This window comes from Chlorocebus sabaeus, chromosome 9, assembly GCF_047675955.1.
Source record: "Chlorocebus sabaeus isolate Y175 chromosome 9, mChlSab1.0.hap1, whole genome shotgun sequence".
NCBI lineage: Eukaryota > Metazoa > Chordata > Mammalia > Primates > Cercopithecidae > Chlorocebus > Chlorocebus sabaeus.
This window is the reverse complement of record NC_132912.1, coordinates 86,760,926-86,780,176: the sequence shown is the minus strand read 5'-3', so window position 1 is coordinate 86,780,176 and position 19,251 is coordinate 86,760,926. Positions and strand designations below refer to the sequence as shown.

At 36.4% G+C, this 19,251-nt stretch overlaps 1 protein-coding gene across 5 annotated transcripts in view; it reads right to left on the bottom strand.

The window, feature by feature from the left end:
* The window catches only part of PCDH15 (protocadherin related 15), a 1,804,329-nt gene that overhangs the window by 23,750 nt on the left and 1,761,328 nt on the right, over positions 1–19,251 (bottom strand). For all 5 annotated transcript variants that reach the window (XM_073019143.1, XM_038008761.2, XM_038008762.2 and 2 more), the window contains 2 exons: positions 4,746–4,964; positions 688–843 (listed from right to left, as the gene is read on the bottom strand). In XM_073019143.1, coding sequence (XP_072875244.1) covers positions 688–843; positions 4,746–4,964 — 375 coding nt within the window. The remainder of the gene's footprint in view (positions 1–687; positions 844–4,745; positions 4,965–19,251) is intronic.

Here is a 19,251-nt window from a genome sequence, read left to right as displayed (position 1 = left end):
CCAGTGTCTTTCAAAAATGTATGATTTTGAAATTGACTACAAATTTCAAATCGTGCAGGAGAAATGTTCAGTAATCATAGCAGTCTGACAGTAATATAGTGAAAAAAGTATTTTCTAAGTAGTTCGGAATTTAATACAGAAATTCTTTATTTTCATGAGATTTTAATTTCTATATCATGTAACGTCCTAAGAGTAGTTTCTTAGAAAATACTATGATTTTAAACCATAGAATTTGGTTTTGACTACCAAATAGGGATCGGTTTGGATACCTAATTGGGTTTACTATTTTATGATTGTGCTTATTTCTCTCATCTCCTATGCAAAAATATATTTTCGGAATCTATTTATATATTTATACATATATATACATACGTACTATAGATATGTAAAAATGCATGACCCTGAGGATTGAGATATTAAATATTATACTCAAGCTATAAATCTGCAATTGTCTCCTGAAGTTGAATTCTACTTTTCTCTTAGCTTTCTTTAATTTCTTGTTTGGTTTTGGCTATTATTTTTCAACCTAACTTTTCTTAGATTCTCGTCTTAACAAATTTTCTCTTTAAAATACCAGAATAAAATAGTCCATGTAGGCATTTCCACATCAGATTGAAATTAAATACTCACCACACAACATTCAGTAAAACCCAAATACTTCTCAGAGTTCCTGAACGGTCTACTTACATTGAGCTGTCTCCAAGTTCTTCATAGAGATGCGCACCTGGTGGAGGCGGCGGCGGCGGTGGGGGCGCTGCCACTGGTGCAGGGGCCGGCGCTGCTGGTTTAGCCGCGGGTAATGCGGCCTGAATTCGTGCAGTCTTTGTGCACTCAGCTTGACGTCTTGGATAAAGTAAGGATGGCTTGTAAAACTCAGTTTAGAAATCATAATGCTTATCAATAAGCTACCTTTTAATAATGGGGTCCAGTTATCAGAGGAACTCACTAAAATTATTTTACACAAACAATTCAATTTATACACGGATATAATTACATCCCCACAGGGTATCATTTGCATATAATCCCTGCTTTGTTTGTTCTTGAAAATAGTTATCTCTTGAATAAGGGGTAGGATTCAGCAGACGTATTTACAAATTAAATTAAATGATAATATTAAAAAGAGAAAGCAAAATGTTTATTAAAATGGGATGGATAATTGGTAGTTGTTTAATGAATGTTTCATAAGATGAGGCATATTAAAGATAGATAATTTTTCTTTATTATTTGTCTAAGTTATTTTATTTGAAATGATTGGAAACATTTTTGACGTTATTTCACAGAGGCTGTACACACATGTAGAAGGGAAATTTGGTTAGCTTATACATCCTTTAAGATTCCTAGTAGTGCCCAGGCTGGGCACCGTGGCTCATGCCTGTAATCCCAGCACTTTAGGAGGCCGAGGCGGGTGGATCACTTAAGGTCGGGAGTTTGAGACCAGCCTGACCAACTTGGAGAAATCCCGTCTCTACTAAAAATACAAAATTAGCTGGGTGTGGTGGCACGTGCTTGTAATCCCAGCTACTCGGGAGGCTGAGGCAGGAGAATCGCTTCAACCCGGGAGGCAGAGGTTGCAGTCACCCGAGATGGCACCATTGCACTCCAGACTGGGCAACAAGAGCAAAAACACTGTCTCAATAGATAGATAGATAAATAAATAAATAAATAAATAAATAAATAAATAAATAAATATTCCTAGGAATGCCTGTGAGTCTCATGTTACAGCTACACTGCTGTTTTTGGATTTCCTGGACACTGATTAATTTTTTCCTCAAAACCAAGATGTTACAGGATGGAAGCTATAGGCAAACTACCTTTTTCACATTTATGCAAGTTATGTCCAATTGTCTAAAATCAGCTCTATTCTATATATATCAAACCAAAAAATAAACTATTACAAATGCAAAACAAAGGAATAATATGTGGTTCTGAGCAGGCTGACCTGATTGATATAATCTCGGGTTTCTCTTTTCCTATTACATGAAAAGGATGTGTAAAATGTTAATTATACTTACACTTTAAACCTGTTTGGGAAAGCAATGAGTAAGAAAAATAGAAAGCTGCATTAGAAATATTGTATTAATAACATTTTAACATCTGATTTGTTCTAAATAATGAAAAATTTATAGGTTAAATTCATAATGACAGAGTTAATGACAGACTAAGAAAACTAAGCATATCAATTCGAAAGGTGAAAATAGTATTATTACCGTTAGAGTCATTAAAACCATTAAAATATCCATTACAGAAAAATAAAGAAATGAACTACATGGAATAAGAAAACTGGACTGAAATGTAAATATGAGAATTTCAACTCTAGTAGAAAAATGGAACGTTAAAGATGACCTGATCTTTATAATTGGCTTCTTGGTCTACCCTGCTTGAAGAATACTACAGGAATGGAGTGAGGTAGCAAGCCCTGGTTATACTCTTGGCTTCACTTTGAAGCTGAAGCTAGAATTGGAAGGTCCTACTCTTGGGTAATAAATTTATGACAGTTTTTACATATTTGCTTTTTAGTTTCCATTCATAGAAAAGTTCCAAGGCATATCATTATATAAAAGAATAGCTGTTCATTCTTACCTTATTTGCAAGCAAATATCAAGGTACAATTGTTAGGTCTTTAAATATTAGAATTTTACTTTGCTGTGTAAGCAGAGAAAAACTCATTGTGTTTAATTATGTTAATCTATAAAAAGCAGTAACTTAAATAAATTCATATGGTATTGAGCTGATTATCAAACTAAAGGATAATTAAATGCATCTATAAATTATTTAAATATTAAACTTCTTAAGTTTTTGTTACATTTCAGATGACCACCGTGTATACCATCCAGAGTGCTTCAGTTTTGATCATTGCATAGTGTGCCAAATATAAGAATTTTTCTCACTGATTTTATTGCTAGCAGGATATAATAAAGCTCCTTTGGAAAACAGTTAAGTGTAAAAGGATAACTGGTAAGACGGAATGGATTTAACATGATAATTAATAATGGGCTGATGGCTTAAAAATTTAAAATAATTTGTTCGGTATTAATTTTGTTCATCAGCTTTAGATTTAGCATATCAATTGATTGGTTAAGGATACATTAAGCTCCAGTATATCAACCCTAATTCTATATTTGCAACTTCACATTGCTTTTGTGGTAAGAAATATTTCTGTAGTTTTAGGTTGGAATTACTTGAAAAGTCATGACCTGCTTGCAAAATATTAAAGGGATGGAGTCATGCGGCAAGCCCTAGTTATACTCTTGGCATCCCTAAGAAACCGAAGCTAGAATTGGAAGGTCCCACTTCTGGGTAATAAATTCATGATGCTTTTTTTCATATTTGCTTTTTAGTTTCCATTCATAGCAAAGTTCATGCAGAGCATACTTTTGAATTTCAAATTGGAATTACTTTACCTTACTCAATTCACGAGAAAATTTTAAGTATTTGAGAACAAAGATGATAGTTTAAGAATATATAAGGACTACTGGCTGGGCGCGGTGGCTCACACCTGTAATCCCAGCACTTTGGGAGGCCGAGGTGGGCGGATCACAAGGTTAGGAGTTGGAGACCAGCCTGACCAACATGGTGAAACCCCATCTCTACTAAAAATACAAAAAGTAGCCGGGTATGGTGGCGCATGCCTGTAATCCCAGCTACTTGGAAGGCTGACACAGGAGAATTGCTTGAACCTGGGAGGCAGAGGTTGCAGTGAGCTGAGATCACACCATTGCACTCCAGCTAGGCAACAGAGCCAGACTAGGAAAAAAAAAAAAAAAGGTAAAGAATACACAAAGACTATTTTAGTATTTCCTCTGTAGGTAGTTTAAGTGATGAATAGCAGTTCTACCATTATTCTTATTGTTTATTACATAAAGTAATTTACATGATTTATTATTCCTGTCTGCCATTTTTTTTTGTGGCACACTCAGGGCTACTTCTCTTCTTAATCAGTTCCCCAATTTTTTCAAGTCATTGTCAATAGAAATATACTTAAAATGTGTGGCTCTCTATCACAAAGCTTTCCCAGACCTAGTGTCAAAGAATATATTACTAACCTACTTCAAATATGGATGTTTAACTTAGTGATAATTACTTGACTACTGTAGATAAGTTAAATACAATTTTAAAATATGGATATTGTCAATGGATTCACTTGACTACAGGAACCAGAAAAATTAAGAGCCTGCACAGCCAGAACATGATGTCAAATATTACACTAAAAACTCTGGCAAAGCATCCAGGAAGGAAGAGACCACATCGAAAATTACATCTTACATGCTATGATTTTATAATGCTTTTGCTAACACTGTGATCATTTGCACAAAGGCAAATTTAACAGTTTGGATAAAAAGCTATCATGACAATGTCACGAGGTTATTGACCTTCCTTTGGAGCTGGGCAGAGTGGGTATCTGCATGTGACATTCCATTGCTTTTATCCCAGGATACCTGTTACCCTCTCTCCTGAGTTGGCTCTTAAACAAAAGAAGAGCATAAACAAAGCCACAGGAGCTAAGGTGATATTTCTATTGAAAGAGACTATATCAGAATCACAGGAATATTGGGCCATCAGTGAAAAATGTACTGGGAGTTTGTATTGTTTTCCTTTTGAAGAAAATCATTTGGTACAAGACAGATAAAGCAATCTCAGTGTAGTTGCAGCATCAATATTTTACAACGCAAAGCCATGTTACCAGAGATGGTTTTCTGCAATGACTTCTTAGGAACTATCCATGTTTATCATCCTTGAATACTTACTGTCTGTAGCTGACCAAAACCACCAAGATGGCAGGAATGCAGCAGAGGATGATGATGAAGGCCAGAGCCAACAAGGCCCCTTCTGTGTATCCTAGACTCTCTCCTCTCTTTTTAATGCTGGTCACTGCCTCTGGAGTCCGGATCTCCAGAATGCGTCCTCCTTCCCCATAATACGGCTGAAAGTCTTTATTGATATCAAGCAGTTTGCCATCCAAAAATCTTTATTGTTAAATAAATAGTAAAATTAATGATGCTAGCAGAGAAAGAGCATTTTAAAAATAAAATCTCTTTTGGTAAGATCTTTAAAAATTTTCTGTAATTGAAACACAAGCTGAGTCAGAAGTCTCATGAATAATAAGAAAAGCATATATAAAAAGCATGAGCAATAAAGAAGAGTAATTACACATCTGTATATACATATCAAAAATACTTTAAAACACAGCTCTTACTTGATATGCTTATAGACTTAAAAAATCTAATTATCAGTATCATTAAGCTTAATATTACTGTGTCAAAATAATTTAACAAGATTTTAGATGGAATAAAGTATAATATCCTAAATTATATACCATAGTTTAACATTATATTTATGCATTTCATTATTTGGGTCCTTAGAATAAGCCTGTAAAGATCGAACATTACAATACTGATTTATTGCAGGCCAAAAAGCTATACAGTTACAAAAAAAATCTGAGGCACCCAATTAAGTTTTCAGACTCAAATTCTGTATTTGTTTGCCATAGCGCCATCTTAAATGTAAACATTCTCAAGTTTCAAACCAAAACAATGTTTTATGGTCAAAGGGCGAAGACATTTAAAAAGCCTTTCTGCCTAGGAAAAAAAAAACTAAATAAATGATGCAGGTAGTATATCGGTGTTGTAAGAATGACAGGAAGTGGTAGTCAATGCAGTTCCTTCGTCTAAATAATGCAATTCCAACTACGAATCTTGAATTGTGGAAGAGAATCAAGGAATAATTGTTCCTAATCTGATGAGATTGAAAAAATTTGTTATGTATTTAATGTCATAATTAGCAGATTTTTTTTTTTAACAATTCCTTGGGAACTTTTGAACAGTCCCTTATAAGCTCTACATATTGATGCAACAATTGTGTTTTTAATACAATTTAATAGACCCTAAAGGTCAAACGTCTTATTATAGAACATTGGCAAACAAAAATAGTTCAAGAAAAATATAATTAATCATAGTCCCATGATCTACAGACAACTATAATCACTGCTAACATCTTGGTATATTTAAGTATAATCTTTTTTTTTTTTGGAGGGGTGGTATTAAATATTTTATATACTTGATTATACTGCATATATAAAGTCCTTATGTTGAAAAATACAGAAAACACAAAAAAAGCAAAAGAAAAAATTAAAATGGTCCTAAATTTCACTATCAAAATATAATCAATGACATGCTTATGCACTTTTTCAGTCTATTTTATGCCCTTTTGAAGCTTTTAATATTAATATTCTGAGTAACCATGCTGATTTTAAATCCCGTTAATACACTGTTCCTTGCTTAAAAATATAAGTGCCTGGTATCACATATGAATTCCATCACATACAGAACTCATAAACTAATTCATATCACATATGTGGCAATTAGAATGCTTTTTTGCTTTTTTTTAAACAGATATGCTTTTATAGATTAAAAAGGTACTTTTTATAGCAATTTTCCAAGCTCATTGTTACACGTTAAAAGAAAATAAAAACTTAGCCATTTTTATGATTACTAGAAATAGAATAGTAAAACTTTTTGTTTGAATTGTTAATCAGATAAAGGAAGAGATTCTAAATGAGGCGTAGATCAAGAATTGCTTCACAGGAACTATGTTATTAAAACCAGGAAGAATCAGATCCAGAAGAGGATCATTAATTTAAGGGAAGAATATAACCCCTAAAATGTGGAGTTCAGTTGACAGATCAAAATTCTGTTGGATTCCTGGATTTCATATCCAAACTCTCTAAAGTAAGATTTGTTAGTCTTTTGCACTACAACAGCCCTATTACTTAGATACTTATTTTCACTTATCAGTGTGATGTCATAAGCAATTTTTTTAGTAGAAGAATGGATCAATTTTGAATCCACACTTGATCGAGACTATCTTTCATCCACTTTGTGTATTTAAAACAACTTGCCTGGGTAAAAATTCTTGAGTCATAATATTATCCCTTACAAAACAGTGAATTTGGTTCCCTTGCCTTTTGTCATTTTATCATGCAAATGACATACGCAGGGCTTACCTAATTTTTGTTCCTTTATGAGTAAGATATTTTTATATCTGTTTCAGTGATTTTCTTTCTTTTTTTTTTTTTAATTTATTTATTATTATTAAACTTCAAGTTGTAGGGTACATGTGCACAACGTGCAGGTTTGCTACATATGTATACTTGTGCCATGTTGGTGTGCTGCACCCATCAACTCGTCATTTACATCAGGTATAACTCCCAATGCAATCCCTCCCCCCTCCCCCCTCCCCATGATAGGCCCCGGTGTGTGATGTTCCCCTTCCCGAGTCCAAGTGATCTCATTGTTCAGTTCCCGCCTATGAGTGAGAACATGCGGTGTTTGGTTTTCTGTTCTTGTGATAGTTTGCTGAGAATGATGGTTTCCAGCTGCATCCATGTCCCTACAAAGGACAAAAACTCATCCTTTTTTATGGCTGCATAGTATTCCATGGTGTATATGTGCCACATTTTCTTAATCCAATCTGTCACTGATGGACATTTGGGTTGATTCCAAGTCTTTGCTATTGTGAATAGTGCTGCAATAAACATACGTGTGCATGTGTCTTTATAGCAGCATAATTTATAATCCTTTGGGTATATACCTAGTAATGGGATGGCTGGGTCATGTGGTACATCTAGTTCTAGATCCTTGAGGAATCGCCATACTGTTTTCCATAATGGTTGAACTAGTTTACAATCCCACCAACAGTGTAAAAGTGTTCCTATTTCTCCACATCCTCTCCAGCACCTGTTGTTTCATGACTTTTGAATGATCGCCATTCTAACTGGTGTGAGATGGTATCTCATTGTGGTTTTGATTTGCATTTCTCTGATGGCCAGTGATGATGAGCATTTTTTCATGTGTCTGTTGGCTGTATGAATGTCTTCTTTTGAGAAATGTCTGTTCATATCCTTTGCCCACTTTTTGATGGGGTTGTTTGTTTTTTTCTTGTAAATTTGTTTGAGTTCTTTGTAGGTTCTGGATATTAGCCCTTTGTCAGATGAGTAGATTGCAAAAATTTTCTCCCATTCTGTAGGTTGCCTGTTCACTCTGATGGTAGTTTCTTTTGCTGTGCAGAAGCTCTTTAGTTTAATGAGATCCCATTTGTCAATTTTGGCTTTTGCTGCCGTTGCTTTTGGTGTTTTAGACATGAAGTCTTTGCCCATGCCTATGTCCTGAATGGTACTACCTAGGTTTTCCTCTAGGATTTTTATGGTATTAGGTCTAACATTTAAGTCTCTAATCCATCTTGAATTAATTTTCGTATAAGGAGTAAGGAAAGGATCCAGTTTCAGCTTTCTACTTATGGCTAGCCAATTTTCCCAGCACCATTTATTAAATAGGGAATCCTTTCCCCATTTCTTGTTTCTCTCAGGTTTGTCAAAGATCAGATGGCTGTAGATGTGTGGTATTATTTCTGAGGACTCTGTTCTGTTCCATTGGTCTATATCTCTGTTTTGGTACCAGTACCATGCTGTTTTGGTTACTGTAGCCTTGTAGTATAGTTTGAAGTCAGGTAGCATGATGCCTCCAGCTTTGTTCTTTTGACTTAGGATTGTCTTGGAGATGCGGGCTCTTTTTTGGTTCCATATGAACTTTAAAGCAGTTTTTTCCAATTCTGTGAAGAAGCTCATTGGTAGCTTGATGGGGATGGCATTGAATCTATAAATTACCTTGGGCAGTATGGCCATTTTCACGATATTGATTCTTCCTATCCATGAGCATGGTATGTTCTTCCGTTTGTTTGTGTCCTCTTTTATTTCACTGAGCAGTGGTTTGTAGTACTCCTTGAAGAGGTCCTTTACATCCCTTGTAAGTTGGATTCCTAGGTATTTTATTCTCTTTGAAGCAATTGTGAATGGAAGTTCATTCCTGATTTGGCTCTCTGTTTGACTGTCACTGGTGTATAAGAATGCTTGTGATTTTTGCACATTAATTTTGTATCCTGAGACTTTGCTGAAGTTGCTTATCAGCTTAAGGAGATTTTGGGCTGAGACAATGGGGTTTTCTAAATATACAATCATGTCATCTGCAAAGAGGGACAATTTGACTTCTTCTTTTCCTAACTGAATCCCCTTGATTTCTTTCTCTTGCCTGATTGCCCTAGCCAGAACTTCCAACACTATGTTGAATAGGAGTGGTGAGAGAGGGCATCCCTGTCTTGTGCCAGTTTTCAAAGGGAATTTTTCCAGTTTTTGCCCATTCAGTATGATATTGGCTGTGGGTTTGTCATAAATAGCTCTTATTATTTTGAGGTACATTCCATCAATACCGAATTTATTGAGCGTTTTTAGCATGAAGGGCTGTTGAATTTTGTCAAAAGCCTTTTCTGCATCTATTGAGATAATCATGTGGTTCTTGTCTTTGGTTCTGTTTATATGCTGGATTATGTTTATTGATTTGCGAATGTTGAACCAGCCTTGCATCCCAGGGATGAAGCCCACTTGATCATGGTGGATAAGCTTTTTGATGTGCTGCTGAATCCGGTTTGCCAGTATTTTATTGAGGATTTTTGCATCGATGTTCATCAGGGATATTGGTCTAAAATTCTCTTTTTTTGTTGTGTCTCTGCCATGCTTTGGTATCAGGATGATGTTGGCCTCATAAAATGAGTTAGGGAGGATTCCCTCTTTTTCTATTGATTGGAATAGTTTCAGAAGGAATGGTACCAGCTCCTCCTTGTACCTCTGGTAGAATTCAGCTGTGAATCCATCTGGTCCTGGACTTTTTTTGGTTGGTAGGCTATTAATTATTGCCTCAATTTCAGAGCCTACTATTGGTCTATTCAGGGATTCAACTTCTTCCTGGTTTAGTCTTGGAAGAGTGTAAGTGTCCAGGAAATTATCCATTTCTTCTAGATTTTCCAGTTTATTTGCGTAGAGGTGTTTATAGTATTCTCTGATGGTAGTTTGTATTTCTGTGGGGTCGGTGGTGATATCCCCTTTATCATTTTTAATTGCGTCGATTTGATTCTTCTCTCTTTTCTTCTTTATTAGTCTTGCTAGTGGTCTGTCAATTTTGTTGATCTTTTCAAAAAACCAACTCCTGGATTCATTGATTTTTTGGAGGGTTTTTTGTGTCTCTATCTCCTTCAGTTCTGCTCTGATCTTAGTTATTTCTTGCCTTCTGCTAGCTTTCGAATGTGTTTGCTCTTGCTTCTCTAGTTCTTTTAATTGCGATGTTAGAGTGTCAATTTTAGATCTTTCCTGCTTTCTCTTGTGGGCATTTAGTGCTATAAATTTCCCTCTACACACTGCTTTAAATGTGTCCCAGAGATTCTGGTATGTTGTATCTTTGTTCTCATTGGTTTCAAAGAACATCTTTATTTCTGCCTTCATTTCGTTATGTACCCAGTAGTCATTCAGGAGCAGGTTGTTCAGTTTCCATGTAGTTGAGCGGTTTTGATTGAGTTTCTTAATCCTGAGTTCTAATTTGATTGCACTGTGGTCTGAGAGACAGTTTGTTATAATTTCTGTTCTTGTACATTTGCTGAGGAGTGCTTTACTTCCAATTATGTGGTCAATTTTGGAGTAAGTACGATGTGGTGCTGAGAAGAATGTATATTCTGTTGATTTGGGGTGGAGAGTTCTGTAGATGTCTATTAGGTCTGCTTGCTGCAGAGATGAGTTCAATTCCTGGATGTCCTTGTTAACTTTCTGTCTCGTTGATCTGTCTAATGTTGACAGTGGAGTGTTGAAGTCTCCCATTATTATTGTATGGGAGTCTAAGTCTCTTTGTAAGTCTCTAAGGACTTGCTTTATGAATCTGGGTGCTCCTGTATTGGGTGCATATATATTTAGGATAGTTAGCTCTTCCTGTTGAATTGATCCCTTTACCATTATGTAATGGCCTTCTTTGTCTCTTTTGATCTTTGATGGTTTAAAGTCTGTTTTATCAGAGACTAGTATTGCAACCCCCGCTTTTTTGTGTTCTCCATTTGCTTGGTAAATCTTCCTCCATCCCTTTATTTTGAGCCTATGTATGTCTCTGCGTGTGAGATGGGTCTCCTGAATACAGCAGACTGATGGGTCTTGACTCTTTATCCAGTTTGCCAGTCTGTGTCTTTTAATTGGAGCATTTAGTCCATTTACATTTAAGGTTAAGATTGTTATGTGTGAACTTGATCCTGCCATTATGATATTAACTGGTTATTTTGCTCGTTAGTTGATGCAGTTTCTTCCTAGCCTTGATGGTCTTTACATTTTGGCATGTTTTTGCAATGGCTGGTACCGGTTGTTCCTTTCCATGTTTAGTGCTTCCTTCAGGGTCTCTTGTAAGGCAGGCCTAGTGGTGACAAAATCTCTAAGCATTTGCTTATCTGTAAAGGATTTTATTTCTCCTTCACTTATGAAACTTAGTTTGGCTGGATATAAAATTCTGGGTTTAAAATTCTTTTCTTTAAGAATGTTGAATATTGGCCCCCACTCTCTTCTGGCTTGAAGAGTTTCTGCCGAGAGATCTGCTGTTAGTCTGATGGGCTTCCCTTTGTGGGTAACCCGACCTTTCTCTCTGGCTGCCCTTAAGATTTTTTCCTTCATTTCAACTTTGGTGAATCTGGCAATTATGTGTCTTGGAGTTGCTCTTCTCGAGGAGTATCTTTGTGGCGTTCTCTGTATTTCCTGGATTTGAATGTTGGCCTGCCCTACTAGGTTGGGGAAGTTCTCCTGGATGATATCCTGAAGAGTGTTTTCCAACTTGGTGTCATTTTCCCCCTCACTTTCAGGTACCCCAATCAGACGTAGATTTGGTCTTTTTACATAATCCCATACTTCTTGCAGGCTTTGTTCATTTCTTTCTCTTCTTTTTTCTTTTGGTTTCTCTTCTCGCTTCATTTCATTCATTTGATCCTCAATCGCTGACATTCTTTCTTCCAGTTGATCGAGTCGGTTACTGAAGCTTGTGCATTTGTCACGTATTTCTCGTGCCATGGTTTTCGTCTCTTTCATTTCGTTTGTGAGCTTCTCTGCATTAATTACTCTAGCCATCAATTCTTTCACTTTTTTTTCAAGATTTTTAGTTTCTTTGCGCTGGGTACGTAATTCCTCCTTTAGCTCTGAGAAATTTGATGGACTGAAGCCTTCTTCTCTCATCTCGTCGAAGTCATTCTCCGTCCAGCTTTGATCCGTTGCTGGCGATGAGCTGCGCTCCTTTGCTGGGGGAGATGCGCTCTTATTTTTTGAATTTCCAGCTTTTCTGCCCTGCTTTTTCCCCATCTTTGTGGTTTTATCTGCCTCTGGTCTTTGATGATGGTGATGTACTGATGGGGTTTTGGTGTAGGTGTCCTTCCTGTTTGATAGCTTTCCTTCTAACAGTCAGGATCCTCAGCTGTAGGTTGTAGCTGTAGGAGATTGCTTGAGGTCCACTCCAGACCCTGTTTGCCTGGGTATCAGCAGCAGAGGCTGCAGAAGATAGTATATTTCTGAACAGCGAGTGTACCTGTCTGATTCTTGCTTTGGAAGCTTCCTCTCAGGGGTGTACTCCACCCTGTGAGGTGTGGGGTGTCAGACTGCCCCTAGTGGGGGATGTCTCCCAGTTAGGCTACTCAGGGGTCAGGGACCCACTTGAGCAGGGAGTCTGTCCCTTCTCAGATCTCAACCTCCGTGTTGGGAGATCCACTGCTCTCTTCAAAGCTGTCAGACAGAGTCGTTTTCGTCTGCAGAGCTGCTGCGTTTGTTATTGTTTACTGTGCCCTGTCCCCAGAGGTGGAGTCTACAGAGACAGGCAGGTTTCCTTGAGCTGCTGTGAGCTCCACCCAGTTCGAGCTTCCCAGCAGCTTTGTTTACCTACTTAAGCCTCAGCAATGGTGGGCGCCCCTCCCCCAGCCTCGCTGCTGCCTTGCCGGTAGATCACAGACTGCTGTGCTAGCAATGAGGGAGGCTCCGTGGGTGTGGGACCCTCCCGGCCAGGTGTGGGATATGTTCTCCTGGTGTGCCGGTTTGCTTAAAGCGCAGTATTGGGGTGGGAGTTACCTGATTTTCCAGGTGTTGTGTGTCTCAGTTCCCCTGGCTAGGAAAAGGGATTCCCTTCCCCCTTGCGCTTTCCAGGTGAGGCAATGCCTCGCCCTGCTTCAGCTCTCGCTGGTCGGGCTGCAGCAGCTGACCAGCACCGATCATCTGGCACTCCCCAGTGAGATGAACCCAGTACCTCAGTTGAAAATGCAGAAATCACCGGTCTTCTGTGTCGCTTGCGCTGGGAGTTGGAGACTGGAGCTGTTCCTATTCGGCCATCTTGCTCCGCCCCGTGTTTCAGTGATTTTTAAACATATTCAGTATTCAGATACTATTCAAAGAAACATGGCTACCTTTTCATTGATTTTTGCCTGTAATATAATAAACTATTTAATTCATTTTTTTTTGATTTTTTGCTTCTGTTATACATACTACAATTTTAACCTCAGAAATAACTATTATCAGGTTGTATTTTAATTGTCCTATAAATATATTTTGATCTCTTTGATTACGTATATCTTTTTTCCTTTTTCTTAATATTGCATAAGCTTTCAATGGATAGACTTCATGTTGCCAATTTAATTTTCACGTCTTCTCATTTCAGGAAAGATTGAATCCAGGTGCTCAGTTGATTTTAGAAGATAAAATTTAATTTATAAATTAGGCACAGTAAGATATTAACAGCAATAACTAATAACAAAGATAGAACAATTATAGAACTATAGTGTAATAAAAGTTATGCAAATGTGGTTTCTCTCTGTCTCTGTCAATATCTTATTGTATTATACCACTGGTAACTGAATCTGAAGAAAGCAAAACCACAGAAGAGGGTTAACTACTATACTCCAGTTGGACTGAGGGGAAGGCACTTGATTAAAGACTGCCACCATGTAGGAAAGAGTCAATTCTCACAAGAGAAGGTGAAGTTCTTTTACCAGAAACAGGAGAAGGATTCAGACTGTGTAAAACACACACACCATTTCACCAATCCATACCATTCTGTTTTCTACTAAAAATGTTAAACTGTTTTTCAATGGTTTCTGTAGGAGAAAACTTCCAGAGTTATATATTCTCCCTCTGGGTCATTAGGTTGTTATTTCTTGATTTTCCATATTTATCTTGTTTTTTTAGTATTTATTGCTGATTCAGTTTTTCCACTGCTTACTTATCTTAAAAAATAGATAGATCTATCCAAATCCAGCATCAACACAGAAACGTGGTTTTTTCCTCATCATTTTTATCTCAGTGTACTCAGTTACTGTATGCTAACCTTTTGTAATTCTAAGGGCAAGGTATACAGGTCCCTTCCTAGGATGTAGCCAACATGAATTGATTACTGCTATGTTATCCTGAGATGAGATAAGTTGCTAAACCAATGTCATATCTTATTATTTTCTCAAGCACATGCAAACATGTATTTCTTCCTCCATTGATGGATATGGGGCTAATGTTGTGTTATTCAGCATACAATATATAATCAACAGTCCACCCTGCATGTCACCTTCATGACTGATTACCTTGATGATGCTGATTTTGATACTGCAATGTACATATGAATGTAGAAATAAGTAAAGGGGGAGCAGGAGATTGTACTCTATACAGTAGAGGGACAACTGCCTATCTGCTTTGCAGGTACATAATTTAGGTTTACAGAGTGGGCAATGGTTAACATATCTACCCACATTCATTGTACTGCATAAGATTGTTCTGCTTAATCAAGAACATCATGGTTAGATCATCAACTATTTTCTTTTCACAGTTCCATAACTGTTTAACTAGATTCTAACAATTAGTATTCCATTGATTTGGATTTTCAGTGTTTTGAATTTTTACATGTATTTTTTTTTTTTTTTTTTTTTTACTTAGAACATGGAAAGATGCTTTATCAGAGTTTGGTAATCAGATACTATTTAAGGTCTAAGTGTGTTTTTAAACATTGTGGTTTTAAAGGCAGTGTATAGAGTCTAGAGTCTTTGTCTGCCTTCTCCATCTTTCTCTTACTATTTGGACATACTGTTTTTAAATAGGCTGGATATAAGACAGATACACAAGCTAAAATGTATTTGCTTATTTTTAAATTTTAATTAAACTATATTTTAAAGTAATATGTTCTGTTTTGTGTAGAATGCAGAAAACCACAAGAGAATATGGCTATTAACAGCAATAACAAAATGACAAAAAGTGCCAGGTAATACTAAAATCATAAATTTCCTTGAGCTGAATTCAAAACGTGAGCAAAAAAAAAAAACCCAAATTCTACCGAGTGACAATTAGGATAATTTCAAGGTGAGATGAGACCATATACATTGTTTCACCTTTGGCAGAACAGGTTAAAAGTGGCCGCCATAGGCTGGGCACACTGGCTCATGCCTGTAATCTCAACACATTGGGAGGCTGAGGTGGGAGGATTACTTGAGCTCAGGAGTTTGACACCCGGCTGGGCAATAAAGTGAGACTGTGTCTGTACAAAACAAAACAAAACAGTGAAAATTGTAATAAATAAGGTTAGAATTATAGACACCCACAAACACAAGGGGAGTTTCCACTCATTCAAAAACTTGTTTGCATAGATTTTAAGATAGATTGGGGGACAAGGCAGGACACAGGAGAATATTCCTTCATGGTATAAGAATAAGAAAAAAATCAGCTAAGACTGGTGCACAGGCAGAAACTCTTATGCAATTCCCCAGACCTTTATGTCATATGAAAGAAGGACCGTAAGTATTATAGGGAAGAGGAGTAAGTGTGCCCATTCCTGGTGCTCAGGCAAAGGTCTACTGCTTCTGGAAAAGAGGTATAAGCAAAAATCCCCTACCCCTGGGGGAGGAGCAGGAAGTCCTCTTAGGCCTAAGATCCTGTACCACTACAAAGTATAGGTCTACTATGGATTGAGAAGGGGCAGAAAATTCTCTTGCACCCAAGATCCCCATAAATGTGAAGCAGAGGATGGCTGCCATGATGCCATAAGAAAGAGGGGGAAAAATCTTGAGAAAGCCCACACCAGGGCTTACACATGCAGGCTGTACAAGGAGAACAGAGGAACCCCTATTCCATGCTCCACCTCTTCCTTATAAGAGTGGAATGCAGCAACAAGGAGGAGCAGTCTAATATTGTGGGACAGATCAGAGTGTGGACAGAAACCTCTTCTGTGGCACAAGCATGTAGAGAACACTGAGAGCTGAGGACTGAGTAAGAAGACTGAGAAAACCCTACAGCACGCAGCCTCTATTCTAAGAATGAATTGATACCATTCCACCAATAGAAGAATTGGAAGCTTTTGGCACAGTGGAAGTAACAATTGCAACAGCAAAATCCAACTAATTCCTGAATAGCTTTACTCAACAAAGTAAATGCCTGTAACGTCCATTTACAGGCGTAAATTCTATTTACCTCACTCCTTACTGTTCTTCCATACTATGTCTGGCATTCAACCAAGTAGGACACAAAAAGGCTACAAAATATAAAACAACCATTTTCAAGAAATGAAGTAACAGAGCCAGATAGAGATAAACCAGATATTGGAACTATCAGACAGGAACTTTGATTCAAATACATTACAGAATAGCAGAAAGCACAAATATGCCTGACGCGATGGAGAAATTCAGTAGAATGGTGGAAATAAGAAATAACCTAATAGAAATTCTAGAAATATCTTTCTGAAAAGATAACAAGATGAAGAATTTCTTCACTGTGCTCATCAATAGGCTAACACAGATGAATCAGTGAATTTAAAAATAGGGCAGTAAATATTATTCACACTAAAATACAAAGAAAAAACTGTGTGTATATGTGTGGGGGAGGGGAGCAGAGTCAGAACAGAAAAAAAGTTATGAGAAAAAAGTTAAGTTAACAGAAAAAAAATGCAGCTCCAAAGAGTTGAGAACTACAAGGATAAAAAAGCAGGATAAGAGTAATATATAATTATTGCAGAAATCTAAGCAATTCAGGTAACCAAAAATAAAAAAATAAAATACCAATAAGCTTGCCAAACAAGTTATTAACATGTCACTAAAAGTCATTCCAGTCCTCTCTATGCATTTATGAGCTTTATTATTTTTGATTGTCAAAATCTTTTTTTCAAATCAAAGTAAGTTCCCAGGACAAATTGTTATTATTATGATTTCTAATCCTTTGACCTGAGAACTCCAATATTCTCAGAAGCTTAGATTTTAAGATGAAAGGAAATTGAGAGAATACTTCCATTGACCTGAACAGGCATCTTAAGGTTCTAGTACATTTATTCAGTGTTAAAAACTAAATAATCAATAACTCTCACAACTACAGAATAGATACTAATACTTAGGCATTATCAACCTTGGAACACACACACCATACACACATACACACACACACACGTATATGTATGTGTATACAATTTTATTATAAAATCTTTCAAGAAACGATTCTAGAGTTTCGAATAGACCAGTGACTCTAAGCTTATTGTAATACTTCAAGGTGAAGACTGCTAAGGCAAAATTTTCATATTTCATAACTATTCTATCTTTTCTTCAATATAAAAATTTATTTTATGATTTATATATATTCTCCGTTTTTTCCTTGCCTGCTGGCTATGATAGTTATTTTATTGAATTTAGATGTTTACTGTCCATAATATAATTTGGATTTGGGAAAACTTATTTAGAATTAAAGGTGTTGATCTTGTATTTTATGGTGTCAGTTGAAACCCAAGTGGCTTTTTTCCCCCAAATATTTAACCACTAGGAGTTTTGCTAGTTAAATTCGAATTCTAATCACCATTATTTTACTCTTTAAAGTTAGCCCAAATATAATACATATTTTTATATTCAGGTAAAAACACGCTAAACTCAATCAATCATGACATTTAAAAACAAAACTAATGTATGCAAAAACCACAAAATGCAGGTAGATTCACATAAAAAAGAAATGTGCTAATTTTCTGACAATTAATGGAAAGAATATATGAATTACTTTGAAAGTTTATCCCTAAATCAACTTTTTAAATTAATAAAACTTACAAAAAATTGGCTTGGTAGATCTAAATGTTGTTTCATTTTGGTGGTGAGTATAAAATCAGAGTGAGAGCTATTACTTCATTCATCTATATTTCCTCCACAATTAGTGTCGTCTTTTGTACATGGCCCAAATATCCATTAAAAATTAATTGATGAGGCCGGGCGCAGTGGCTCACGCCTGTAATCCCAGCACTTTGGGAGGCCGGGCGGGCGAATCACGAGGTCAGAAGATCGAGACCATCCTGGCTATCATGGTGAAACCCTGTCTCTACTAAAAATACAAAAAAATTAGCTGGGCATGGTGGTGGGCGCCTGTAGTCCCAGCTAGTCGGGAGGCTGAGGCAGGAGAATGGCGTGAACCCGGGAGGCGGAGCTTGCAGTGAGCTGAGATCGTGCCACTGCACTCCAGACTCGGCGACAGAGTGAGACTCTGTCTCAAAAAAAAAAAAAAAAAATTGATGAGTAACATATTAAATAACTGTTTTTAAAAAAATTTTGGCTGATATTAAATCGTTATTTTATTATTGCCAAAATAGAAGTGATGAAATTTTGTTGATGAACACATTTAAAATAAAACTAAATTTAGAATTTATTAATTTTAATAAAAATTGAATAAATAGGTATTTACAAAATAAATAAATCTACATACACATAATATAGATATATTTGTAAATGTGTATATGGATATATTTATATGCTGTTTAAAAAGTATAGACAAAGAAAAACTAAATTATGATGTTTCACATATAGAGTTTGGCATGACTGTATATACAGGCATATATAAGCTATTATGATTGTATATCAATATATATTTTTAACTAAAAATGTTTCATTTAGATAGAATTTCATTCCAAGACCCTGTTGGACACTAGGTGTCACTAGAGTAAAGAAAAATCTGTTAACAATTTTTTTTTTTTTTAAAGTATTCAAGTGTGCTCGAATAACATCCAAAGAAAGTAGCAGGATTTTGTTTAAGATTGTGCATTTTATTTATTTTTAGGATTTATAACTCAAATATTTAAGTTCATGCTAGGATAAATTTCACATACAGCATTAACTTAAATGGGAATGATTATCCCACCTGCTCTCCACCTCTAAGTTAAAGAAAAAAACAGATACTGGTTTTTGCTGATTTAGTAGACCTGTAAGAAAGCTGGATTTCTTCTTAAAATGCAAGTAGATGAAAATCATTGCAGAAAAACTGCCACTTTAAGAATCTGTGCTTTCCTCACAAATAGCCAGGGCCCTTGAGCAAGAGTGCAGAGCTGGCAGCAGGTGATTTCAAGGAACAGTTCCTTGTTCATAAGTACAACAGGTCATCTG